Source organism: Eleutherodactylus coqui, chromosome 1 (genome assembly GCF_035609145.1).
Source record: "Eleutherodactylus coqui strain aEleCoq1 chromosome 1, aEleCoq1.hap1, whole genome shotgun sequence".
Lineage (NCBI taxonomy): Eukaryota > Metazoa > Chordata > Amphibia > Anura > Eleutherodactylidae > Eleutherodactylus > Eleutherodactylus coqui.
Window position 1 is genome coordinate 342,284,794 of NC_089837.1, and position 12,478 is coordinate 342,297,271.

General features: G+C 50.0%; 1 protein-coding gene across 1 annotated transcript; it reads right to left on the bottom strand.

Moving 5' to 3' along the window:
- Nucleotides 1-520: 520 nt before the first annotated feature.
- LOC136612277 (uncharacterized) lies at nucleotides 521-4,390 on the bottom strand. The gene is made up of 2 exons (XM_066592518.1): nucleotides 4,099-4,390; nucleotides 521-1,638 (listed from the first exon to the last, which is right to left on the bottom strand). Exons 1-2 carry the CDS (start codon nucleotides 4,259-4,261, stop codon nucleotides 674-676), a joined length of 1,128 nt encoding a protein of 375 aa, XP_066448615.1. The 5' UTR covers nucleotides 4,262-4,390; the 3' UTR covers nucleotides 521-673.
- Nucleotides 4,391-12,478: the final 8,088 nt, after the last annotated feature.

Sequence of the window (12,478 nt, forward strand, 5' to 3'; positions counted from 1 at the left end):
TGCAGCATATCCCTATGCTGCACTCCGCCCCCCACATGCCAGCCACAACGCCTCCTCTACCCCGTCCTGCAGCCCTGACAAAAACGTGTCGGTGCCAATATCACTAAGGTGAACACCGTCACCCCTAAACATACCTATCTCTCTCTTCTCTAACTCCCAGTGTCTAACTGACACCCCCCCAATTGACTGAACAAATTTAGACATTTTAAAATTAACGTTCTTCCTCGCTCTTTCTATAGCCTCCATATCCCTCGCTTCTCTCCAGAACCTTCTGGCCACAATATCTGACCAGACTATAATAACATCGTTAAAGAACTTTTTAAAACGGTATAAATCCTCTTTCATCAACGTCAGTAACTCTCCCACTTTAACTTTCCCCAGATCGTTTCCACCCGCGTGGATTACCAAGATCACTCTATCTGGTGACCGCCTGCTGATTTGCAGCACCTCTTGGAGCAGCCCGGTCCATTTCAAACCTCGTACGCCGTGCCATTGCACGCATACGTCTTTTTGGCCCAAATGGGGACCCACCGGCCTTGCTCTGGCCCTCTTTTCGGCCCAAAATATGTAGGAGTGGCCTACCACCCACACTGTCCAATTTGAACCTGTAAAACAAATCAAGAAAAAAGAAACAGGGGAAGAAAATGTCCCCAACATCAAACTCATAACCATTTTACAGTACTCTCAAATCCGGCCTTACGTAGGACCGGTATGCCTCCGACTTCCACCTACCCACCCTTTTTACCTCCTCACTTCGCAACCCGCAGGCAAAAGCCGACGTGGCCGCCCCAATTCTAAACGAATGAGACCCAAAATCGTTTGGCGCAAAACCCAGGTTTTTAAGGCATGACCGCATTACCGCCGTGAACTGGTACCTTGTTACCGGAAATCCCGTTGCGTGTACCAATAGCGGGCCGCCACCGCTGTGGCGTGCCATAACGTCTCCCACTAACTTTACTGGGCACCACTCTGTACCCAGAGCACGAATCCGCAACCATTCACCCGCTCCGTATATGTCCGTTTTCGATTTCCGTATGCAAATTTTAATATCGTCGTCCCCGAGCGAAACATCCGAAAATTGAAGACCTCCCGGATTATTTTTACTCGTCGATACTAATTCGCCCAACCGCAACGCTGCAAAAAAGGCCAAGGAAAATGTAGCTCTAAAAAGCGCCGTTTCTTCTACGTTCGCACATACTGATCCCATTATCTTCATCATTGCGCAAAGCAGCTCGAAAGTGATCGGGCGTCTCCCATCCCGAGAAAACTTCTCTTTCTTCCAACCTTTCAGTATTTGCGTAAAAACAAACTCCTTTGTCACGTCGCGACTCCCGTGTAGGCGTAACAAAAATGCTATTGCCGAAACGTGTTTTCTCGCCGCATCCGCCGACGCTCCCCGCCCGCGCAGGTTCGCCAATGTGTCTAAAGTAACCGCTCTAGCCTGCTCCGTATCCGGAAAACCACCCCCGGCGACCTCAAACCATTGCTTCCAAATCGCATTGTAGCGCCGCCATGTGGCTTCGGATACCGACTTACGGACCAGATTCAGGAGCTCCTTTCTATTATTTGCCATAAGAAAGCAGGGCAACATACCCCCTCGACGTCCGCCGTCGGGTGAAGCTCCCTGAATTTCGACATCTGGAATCGAGAAAGAGCGTCAGCTTTGTTATTTAAATGTCCTGGTACATGGCTCGCTTTGAACTTTATGTTATGCTGTAGACAATCCAAAATCAAATGGCGTAAAGCCGCCAACACCAATTTGCACGCTGAGGACTGTTTATTTACCGCTCTCACCACCGTCTGGTTATCCGACCAAAAACATATACTTCTATTAGCCAACACCGGGCCCCATAGTTCAATGGCGACCATGATGGGAAAAATTTCCAACAGTGCTATGTTTCTCGTCCATCCTCTCTCGACCCAGGCTTCCGGCCACAAGGCGTTGCACCACCTGTTACCAAAACTCACACCAAAACCGCAGGCTCCAGCTGCATCTGATACCAGTCCTAGCTCCTCACTGTCGACTTCTTCCCTTTGGCATATTACCTGCCCATTGAAAGTTTCGAGAAAAACCTTCCATATGTGCAGGTCCGCCTTCATTTCCTTTGTCACCCTGACAAAATGATGAGGCTCCTTTGCCCCTTTCGTCGCCAAAGACAATCGCCTCGAAAAGGCGCGTCCCATGGATATGACCCGACACGCGAAATTTAGCAGGCCCAGCAGCACCTGCATTTGATGCAGTGTAACTTTCCGTGATGTACTAACGGTCTCTACCATCTGCCGCAGCCACGCAATCTTTTCCTCTGGTAGCCGAAACACCATATCCTTAGTATCGATCTCGATACCTAAGAACTCCAAAGCTGTCACTGGCCCTACTGTCTTCTCCGCGGACAGGGGGACGCCTGCTCTTTCCATCAGCCTCTGAAAAGATGCCAATAGAAAACCGCATACGCTTGACTCGGGGGGCCCTACGAACAAAAAATCGTCCAGATAGTGTAAGACTGAAGGGATGCCCGTCTCGAATCGAAGTATCCATTCCAAAAATGAACTGAAAACCTCAAAATAATAGCACGAAATAGAGCATCCCATCGGCAAACACATGTCCACGAAATAGCACCCTTCCAATCTACACCCCAACAGATGAAAACAATCAGGGTGTACCGGAAGCAACCTGAAAGCTGATTCAATGTCCGCCTTTGCTAACATTGCGCCAGCTCCCGCCCGACGGACAAGATACACCGCCCGATCGAAAGACGCATACGACACTGCCGCTTGCTCTTTCGAAATCCCGTCGTTGACCGAATCTCCCGCCGGAAAAGATAAATGATGGATAAGCCGGAACTTGCCCGGTTCCTTCTTCGGGACCAGCCCCAAAGGTGAAACCCGCAAGTTCCCGAATGGGGGTTCCCGAAATGGGCCCGCCATCCGACCCAATTCCACCTCTTTCAGTAACTTCTCCATCACTAACTCTTTGTTTTCTCGAGCCGATTTTAGATTGTCGCAGAGCCTAAGGGAAAACGACGGGTTGTGCGGTATCCGGAAACCTTCCGTAAAGCCTAATCTAATTAGTCTTGCCTCCTGCGTCCTGTGGTACCGGACGAGCCACCGCTCCAGGTACCTGACGTTCACTGGGGTTCGCTCCTGCGCTGGGCACCCCTGGTGTAACTGCTGTCCTCTGTCGCCTAAAACACCGTACCGCGGAGTGTGCTCCTCCGCACACTGAGCACTCGTGCCGAAACTTACACGATGCGTAGAATCGGCAATGACCTTCGTTGAAGGCCCAGCACGATCCGGAGGGTTTTGGTGCCGCAGGTGCCTGCTGTCCACCGGCGCCTGCAGCGGTCCCCTGAAAAAACGGCTTTATCGGTTTTTGTGAAAGAATAAGCTGGATCCACACATCCGTTGCTTTCGTGGCCCAGCTTATGTTCTTCATTCCGGAAATACGACGACGAAAATCCTCGTCGTACCTCCACCACGCCGACCCTCCGTGCAGTTTATACGCACTATGAATGGTGTTCATATACACCATTAATTCGGGACCCTTCTGTGGACTGTGTTGACAGGCTACGTGTGCCAACATTAAAAACGCCTGTAGCCAATTACCAAATGTTTTGGCTACTTTCGCTTTTCTGTCGGTCCCACGTTCCGAAAACCGCTCTTTGTCGACCGCAATATGTTCCACCGACAGTAGTGACCATATGTCCACATATGTACCATTTTTAATTTTCTCCGTTAACTCTTCCGTCAAGCCCACCCCGAGCGGGGCTACCCCGCAGAAAAGTGTATCTGCGAACCTCAAGCCGTCACCAACCAACTCTTCGCCCCTACGACTCGCCCCTTGCGAGCTCTCAGGTGCGTGAGCCAAACCTTTACCAACCTCATAACGATTTACCAGCGCTTTAAGCGCTCCCATAAACTCTTCATCGCAAAACTCTTCGCCCCTACGGCTCGCCCCTTGCGAGCTCTCGGGTGCGTGAGCAAAACCTTTTTCAATTCCAGAACGATTTACCAGCGCTTTAAGCGCACCCATAAAATCTTCGTTGTACTTATCACCAGATGTTACCGATACATCCCAAACATTCTTGTAGTGTGACTCACCCGCCTTGTTCCTCCCTGGTTCCGCCAAGAGGAAGCTCGGGCCGGGTGGCGTTGATGCACGATCCCGCCTCTGGCCTGCGTGTCGTTCCGTTCCCAAATCATGGGTGACACCACGGCTCCTCTGGCTCTGCGCACTGGATGCCCTACCGGCCGAAGATGCCATATTGTGCCTGCTACTGCGGGGAGCGTACCTATTATCTGCGGAAGAAGCCGGCGAGAGAGATGAAGTATCGCGTAAAGCCCGAGCGTCCCGCTCCCGGCCGCTGCGCCTATCGTAAGCAACCGCCGCTCCTGTCCTTCTCTGTGCGTCCATTAAAGGGGCCTTCCTTTTCCGACCCTCATCTTCTGGAGACGCTGAAGAGCTCGTAGCTACCCGCGCTCTTCTGCCTGCCCTAAACCGCTGCGCCCCTTTTTCGCTTCTGCGCCCCCCCATACTTACCTTGCCCTGCCGCTTGCTCCTCCCTGGCGCGCCGACTTGCTCGCTCCCTTGCCGAGCTGCCCGGTGAGCGCCCGCTTGTGCGCCGCTCGTGTCGGGCGCCCTGCCATCCGCCGGTTGCCCCTAATGCCACTGTTGCCTGCTGCTGCACAAAGCGCCCCCGCCCCTCCCCCCCCCCCCTCCCTTCTACAGACAGAGGGGCTGTTGCCAACGCCCCAAGCCCACTTCTCATGTAAACTATGCTGCCTGCACTATCTTCACTATCCCTACCCTCCCTTCTATTTAGCCTCCTAATGCCTCTCTTTGCCATCCGACCCCCCCCCCTTTCCCTCCCGCTACCTCCGCTTAGCTCTCCCTCCCCCCCGCTAAACTCCTCTGGGCTGAACAGGGACTCGCTCCCGTAGCCCCTTGTGGCCTCCTTCTGCAGTGCAGGCCTCCCGCCGGTACTGCTTCCGGCTCGTAGATCCCTCCGCCTGCTGAGGGAGACACGTGTCCCGCTCTCCCTCTCCTCCGCCATGATCTCCTGCACCGCCACGGGATTCCCCTTGCCCGCGCAGGACTTACCCGACCTTGGCACCGCTCCTCCTCTCCCGGTGAGTAGAACTCCGACTTACGCTCCGCTCTCGTCCCCACTCCTGCGCTCCCCAGACCTGTATGCCTCCGCCTGGCGCTGCGACCGCGCCGCTCCACTCCGGCTCGCTCCCGCTGCTCTTGGGCTGCTTCTGCCCCCTTTCTTCGGCGCTGGGCTGGGGCTTAATCTTGCCGGTGGTTGCCTTCTTCTTTGCGGCCTCCCACGTGGTTCCGTGCCGCCGCACTCCGCCGGTGGCTCCTCTTCCGTCCTCGACTCCGGTAACGCCGCCGCCGCTGCTGCCGCCGTCCGGAACTCTTCGGCCATCTTCATGAGCCACTGGGGACCCTGGCTGGCCACAGCTTCCAGAATTTGCTGCGTTAGATGCTCCATCTTCAGACTTGCTTGCAGACCTCTCCTGGTGCGACTCCACTCTTCTTTCTCCTTCTGAGCACTGACTCCTCCTCTTCCTCCCTCTCTCTCTCCTATCCCTCTAACCCCTTCCCTTGGTCGCTTCCTTCCTCTCCATCTAGCTAGCCCCGCCTCCCAGTCCCCCACAGCTTCGTTATACACTTTGCTGTTTTACAGGTCGGATGGCCTCCACTGACTTCAATGAAGGCAAAATGGAGCATGTTACGATTTTAATACGCAGCACTAATCTGACATTAAGGGCTACTGTATGGGGGTGGTCGGCACGCAGCAAATGTGATTCGTCGTGTACTTGCTGTGTGCTCCTGCGCGGCAGATACACATGGAGAGCGCTGGTGTGAGAGAGCCCCAATACAGGTGAAGGAGGTCTGGGATTCTCAAGCTTGTAGTTCTCAGCTCCATAGCAGGTCTGTGTTGTCACTGCAGCTGATTATTGCTACAATGTTACATTTTGCAGCCTGCAGAATTACCAAGAGCAGAATAGAATTGTTACTTTACGGGGCTGCAAGGATTTACTAAAGCAGGCTGGTTTTCAATAAAAGTATTGCTGGCGCAATCTAAGTCCAGTCATCTCCACGATAGCTGCAGACGGCGCTATTATACTGTCCAAAAAAACGGAAACCAGAAGGAATGTAAGCAAACGGGAGCCTTTCAGATTACTGGCCTTTTTTATAGAATAGATGGATGAATAGATATAAGATAGATAGCTAGATAGATAGATATGAGAAAGATAGATAAATAGATATCAGATAGATAGATATGAGAAAGATGGATACATCGATGGTACTAGTGTATCTTGACGCCACTGGAAGCTAGGGGTGTGACAGCTAGTCAAACAGAAAAAAGTGGAGTGCAGCACAACCTTGGTAGTGAAGAAGTGTGGATATACTCTTGGTGCACGTTCTTCAGCAATGGATCCGGACTCGTAGATCCTCAGACCAAGCAGGAGAATTTCAAAAGGAGGACCAGCACACTGGATAACTTTACTTAGAAAAATCTTCTTTTATTCCCGAGTAAAAGAGCATAAAAAGACTGCGACGTTTCGACCTCACATACTAGGTCTTTATCAAGCAGTGTATCTTGACGCCACTGGAAGCTAGGGGTGTGACAGCTGTCACGCCCCTAACTCCGGATTGAGAGACAAGATACAGCAGGAAGGACATGGGAAACTTCAAGGGCACGCGCCCCTGGCATCCCACATACTGGTAAAATGGCTCTGGCAAGTGAGTAGAGATGAGCGAGCACGCTCGTTTAAGACTGCTACTCGATCGAGTAGGAGTCTTATCGAGTAAATGTGTACTCGCCCAAGCAGCCTGCAGGGGGGGGGGGGGGGGGGCAGCGGGGGGGAAAGAGAGAGAGAGATCTCTCTCACTCTCCCCCTGCTCTCTTCCGCTCCCCCTTAAATGAGCGTGCTCGCTCATCTCTACAGGTGAGACATTTCCCAGCATACTGACTGTGTCCCCCGCTTGTGCCACGCTCCTACACACATGGCCGTTGCAGGCCACACATGTCCCCGTGCTCACAGCTGTCGCTTCCCCCTGTGGCCCTCACAGCTGTCCTCCACTCCTCTTCCCCCTGCGTCCGCTGCAGGTCCGCATGATCACAGATGTCCTCTGCTCTGCTTCCCCCTGCCCCCACGCTCACAGCTGTCCTCCAGTCTGCTTTTCCCTGCGGCCGTTGCATGTCCGCATGATCAAAGATATCCTCTGCTCTGCTTCCCCCTGCCCCTACGCTTACAGCTGTCCTCCAGTCTGCTGTCCTTTCCCCTACAGCCGGCTGCTGTCACCGGAGCACCAATTATAACTCTGCAGAGCAGAAACTGTCACCTGCAGATGCCGACATGCTGGGGGAAGTGTGATAGGCAGAGCCGGGAGCCGAAATATCTTGCCCAGAATACTCTACATTCTCCAAGCATTGCCTATTCACATCCCAAGATCATTTTTCCGACTCTTAAATTCATTACTCTCAAGATTTGTTTGGGCAGACAAACCCCCCCGCATAGCCCATCACGCCTTGACGAGACCCAAAGAGAGAGGGGGACTAGGCCTACCAGACATGATGGCCTATCACCAAGCCTCTCATTTACTACGGGTGGTTGACTGGCACAGGCACATAGAGCTCAAGCAGTGGGTATCACTGGAACAGACGTTCTCCCCGGTGCCCCTGACCGTTTTACCCTGGATACAGGGGAATATCCCCGTAGAAGCCAGTTCACACCCCACAGTAGGCCCTACTCTTAGGGTCCTCTCCCGAATCTTCACTAACCAGGGCATATCACCCAGGCCCTCCCCAATGTTTCCCATACTGGGGAATCCAGATTTCCCGTCTAGCACAGAGGGAGGGGGGTTCTACCAATGGATACGGAACGGGAGATCTAGAGCGATCCACTTTATATCAGAGGGGCAATGGTTGTCAGCAGACGCATTAGCAAATGTTACAGAACCTACGCCACTGACATACTGGCAAATCTTTCAAATCAGACACTTTCTCATATCCCTACCCCCTGCCCTGGGATTCTCTAGAGCAAAAACTCCTTTTGAGCAACTCTGCTGTGGGTCAGGTCCCTCACGCCATACCCTCTCACAGGTTTATAAGATACTAACCCTAGATACGGAGACACCACCACCATCATATGCGCTAGCTTGGGAGAGGGATCTGGCAATATCGTTCACACAAGAGCAACTAAGCAGAATCTACACCTTCACACATAAATCATCTATATCAAGCAAGACACAGGAAACGGGTTTCAAGATTCTCTCGCGTTGGTACAGGGTGCCCTCCCGACTTCACAAAATGATACCCGCAGTGTCCCCTCTTTGCTGGAGATGTGGCACCTGTCAAGGGACTATATTGCACATATTCTGGGAGTGCCCAGCACTAGCAGGCTTCTGGTCTGAGGTATGGCGGATCTCCTCCAAATTCACAGAGCACATACTCCCAAATTCACCTGCATTTTTTCTATTACACCTCAGCGAGATTCCTCAGTACTCCTATAAGCGTTCAGTGGTGAGACATCTGGTTGACGCAGCACGAACATGCGTTCCAAAACTGTGGCGACAGTCATCACCCCCCACTATCTCAATGTGGTTGCGCAAGGTCCGGGAGATTATGGAGATGGAGGACCTTACAGCCTCCATCAAACACACACAGGACAAGTTCACAAAGACATGGTATCATTGGATTGAGTATCAGAACTCGGAGGAGTATAAGAACCTAAGCGCCTGAATAGCTCACTAGGCCTTAATCCTGTTGTGCTCCTGTAGTGCTCCTATGTTTTTGTTTTTGTTTTTTTGTTTTTTTTTTCCTTCTTCTCATTTCTCTCTCCTCACTTTCACTCTCCTTCTTCCCATCTATCTACTTCCGCCCCACAGGTGCCTCCCCCCTACCCCCCCTCTTTCCCAGCCCTCGCCCCAACCACCTCTGGTTTCCAGGGAACTAGCGGACAACTCTCAAATAACTGAGACAGGGTGTTCAGATAAATAACACAGTTGCAGTTCGGATTAATCTTTACGTTGATTAAGCAATTAACCGGGTTAAGCACACACACGCTAGTTACCAGATCTGATGGAAATTACGAAAATGTGTTCGTTGTGCTGTGTTTGGACTATGTGGAAATGTTTTGTTTACCCTGAAAAGTTTAAAAATAAAGAATTAAAAAAAAAAAAAAAAGAGCCGGGAGCCGAGCACCAGGGCAGGAGCACAGGCATGTCAGAGATAACGCCGGAGGTGACATTTAGCACAAGGCTGGCCCCAGTGCTACATGGCGGAGGAAACGGGATGGCAGAGCGGGGCCCACAGCTACATGCTGCAGGCAAGTGCATGAAACAGCGGTATAAATACTGCTGTGTTGCGATGCTCCGCTGCTTGGGGAAGCAGGGAACCCAAAGTTAAGTCCGTCCAGCGACAGCGCACCCCCAACAGCTAATCGGAAGCTAGGGGTGTGACAGTGGCGTTCAGTCTGTCAAACCCCTAGCTTCCAGTGGCGTTAAGGTACACCAGTACCTACATCGATACCATGGATAGACAGAGAGATAGAGAGATAAATAGGAGATAGATAGATAGATACACAGACAGATAGATAGATAGATAGATAGATAGATAGATAGATAGATAGATAGATAGATAGATAGATAGATAGATAGATAGATAGATAGATAGATAGGAGATAGATCTAAATAGACCGATTCAATTTGTGTATATAGATTGTCCCCTACTTGCAAACGTTCGAGCTACGAACATTGCAAGATACGAACAATCTATCCTGCACAGTATGATGTAATGATATGGCTGGCACCGGACAGGCTTCTATCAAGCCTCTCCGGTACGATCGTGGGACGCTGTGCGGTTGCAGTGCACTTGATAGGCACTCTGCATAGGCAGCCCTGGGGCCTTTCATCAGGCTCCCGGCAGAGTAGCAACCGCACAGCGTCCCACGATATTATCGCGAAATGTTAATGCTTTAAATACCTCCGTCTATTCTGACAGCGGCATTTAAAGTGTTAACAGTTCCGGCGAGCGTTGCGGCTTTTAGGAACTGCTGTCACCGGGTGTCTGCTGTAAAAACAGCCAGCATCCAACATTGTACGGAGCAGGATCCACCCGTGATCTCCTCCATGCAACCATTTGTTCGGACATACTGACAAGCCTTAGCTCCTGGAATGAAACCTGTTCGCAAGTATGGGACTATTTGCACTTATTAAAAGTGTCAAAATTGGGCAATTGCACACTTGTAGAGCTCTTGAGTGGCCATAACGATGGAGAACTCTCACAAAATTATCCCATTTTGAAGACTAGACTGCTTAACGAATTCATCTAGGGGTGTACCATGTGTTTTGTCCCAACAGTTTTTGAATGAATCTAAGCAAAGCAGAGGAAAGAAATTATGATTTTCATTTTATTTGCAATTGTGTCATTTTAAAAACAGTTTTTTATACAGCCTACATATAAATGGAGACTTTCACCCCAAAATAGATACTGTTGTTTGTCCTGTGTTCAGAAACATACTCATTGTGGCCCTAATATTATGTCCGTATGCACAACGGGGCCCAAACTAAAAGGAGCAGCCGGTGGCTTTCAGAACAGAAATTTAGCTTGATGGTGTTTTAGACCCCATTGCCCACTTGTAGAGCCCTTGAGCAGCCAAAACAATGGAGAACCCCCACAAATGACCCCATTTTGAAAACGAAACCCCTTACCAAATTCATCTAGGGGTCTACTGTGTATTTTGACTTCACAGTTTTTGAATGAATCTAAGCAAAGTAGAAGGGAGAAATTATGATTGTTATTTTTTAGCATTTGTGTCATTTTAAAAAAACTGTCTTTTTTGTACAGCACATATATAAATGATGACTTTCACCCCGAAATGGATATCCCTGTTTGTCCTTTGTTCAGAAACATACCCATTGTTGCCCCAATCTACTGACAAGGCACATCGCTAGGCCTGTAAAATAATCCCCCTTCCTCCTTACTTTTTGGCATTTCCTAAATCTTAGATAAAAGTAATAATACAAACTGTATGGTTTGTCTGAAAAAAGGGGTAATTACGGAGGCCTGCTTGGGATGGGCACATGGGACAATAAAACCGGGTATCCCTCCTCCTCCCATGCCTGCTGCAAACCCAACTTTTTTGGGGGGTGTTTCTTGACATCAGCGGCAGGGATGGGGTGTAAAAAGTGGCTCTCTATGAGGCTTCGTAAGTTTCCTGAGGTGCGGTATTCCTGTAATTCGAGATTTGTCGTCTACATGATCACATGCCCATGTGGACGAGTATACATCGGTGAAATAACTGCAGAGGTGAGATGTAGGATAACTGGACATAAAAGTATGATTAGAACACGCAAATTGGAACTTCTAGTGGCTAAACACTTTGTTGATACAGGGCACTCGATTAGCCAATTGAAATATAGTGTCATTGATTCAGTACCTCTAAAACAGAGGGAGGCGGGGGACAGGGAGAGAAATATAAAGCTACTCGAGATGAAGTGGATCTTTGAATTGGATGCACTGCAGTCCATTTGGTTTACAACCCTCTACCCTTCATTTAGTACATAGGATTTTTGTAATTTTCTTTCCTTCTTCTCTCTTTATACATATTGAGATATTTTTATGGTAATATTTATTGTAGGTTTGTTTTTTTCAGAGGATCCATGAACTGGTGAAACTGTGGTGTTCAGCCAAATTATTTGCAAAGTTTTGGAGTATTGGTTATTGCCTAAGGTTGGTCCTGGCGTGGTTTTGTCCTATGCCTCCTTTATGTACGGCTCAAGACTATATCCAATCAAGAGCTTTTTTACATGCAAAGTTCTTTTCCTGTCATTGTCTCTCCAACACATTACATCATATCGGCCATACTCTGGAGGGGGGTAATGGCTTGTTTGCATTGAAAGAGAGTGTCTGATATATCTGACAAGCTATTCTACTGATATACCCTATACATATATGATGGACAGTGGAGTGGATCGAGTTGACATATATCATGTTCAGTGTCAACAGATGATGTCAGGGTTAGGGTGCCTACCCACTGGCGTTGCCGATTTTTGTGCGTGAAAAACGCAGCGTTTTTTGCGCGTTTTTCGTGCCTTTTTCGCGCCTTTTTTGCGCCTTTTCCGTTAATTTACATTGACATTCATGGGTGCATTAAGAGAAAAATAAGGACACATATGCAACTGACAGTTCCTATGTGAAAAATTGCAACGGACCGGGGCGTGGCCTAACTGAGCACCAAGATGGCCGCTTGATCTTGGAGCTCCGTAAAACCTTCCCTCAATAAGCAACAAAAAGCTACTACAGAAGCATTTTCAACACCCTAACTTGAGCCTCTACACCAACAGAGCTACAGACCGGGATATACCCGACAGCGGTCCGGATTTCCAGGGGACTTCTGCCCTCCGCGTGCTGCCGGGCTTCCCGCCGTGCCTGGGACCCCCCCCTGGGCCGTTCGCTCCATC

Coding starts and splice junctions, on each gene's coding strand:
- LOC136612277 (XM_066592518.1), bottom strand. CDS start 4,261: ATGGCATCTTCGGCCGGTAGGGCATCCAGTGCGCAGAGCCAGAGGAGC. Junction 1,639..4,098: donor ACCAGGGAGGAACAAGGCGG/GTGAGTCACACT, acceptor TCTCGATTCCAG/ATGTCGAAATTCAGGGAGCT.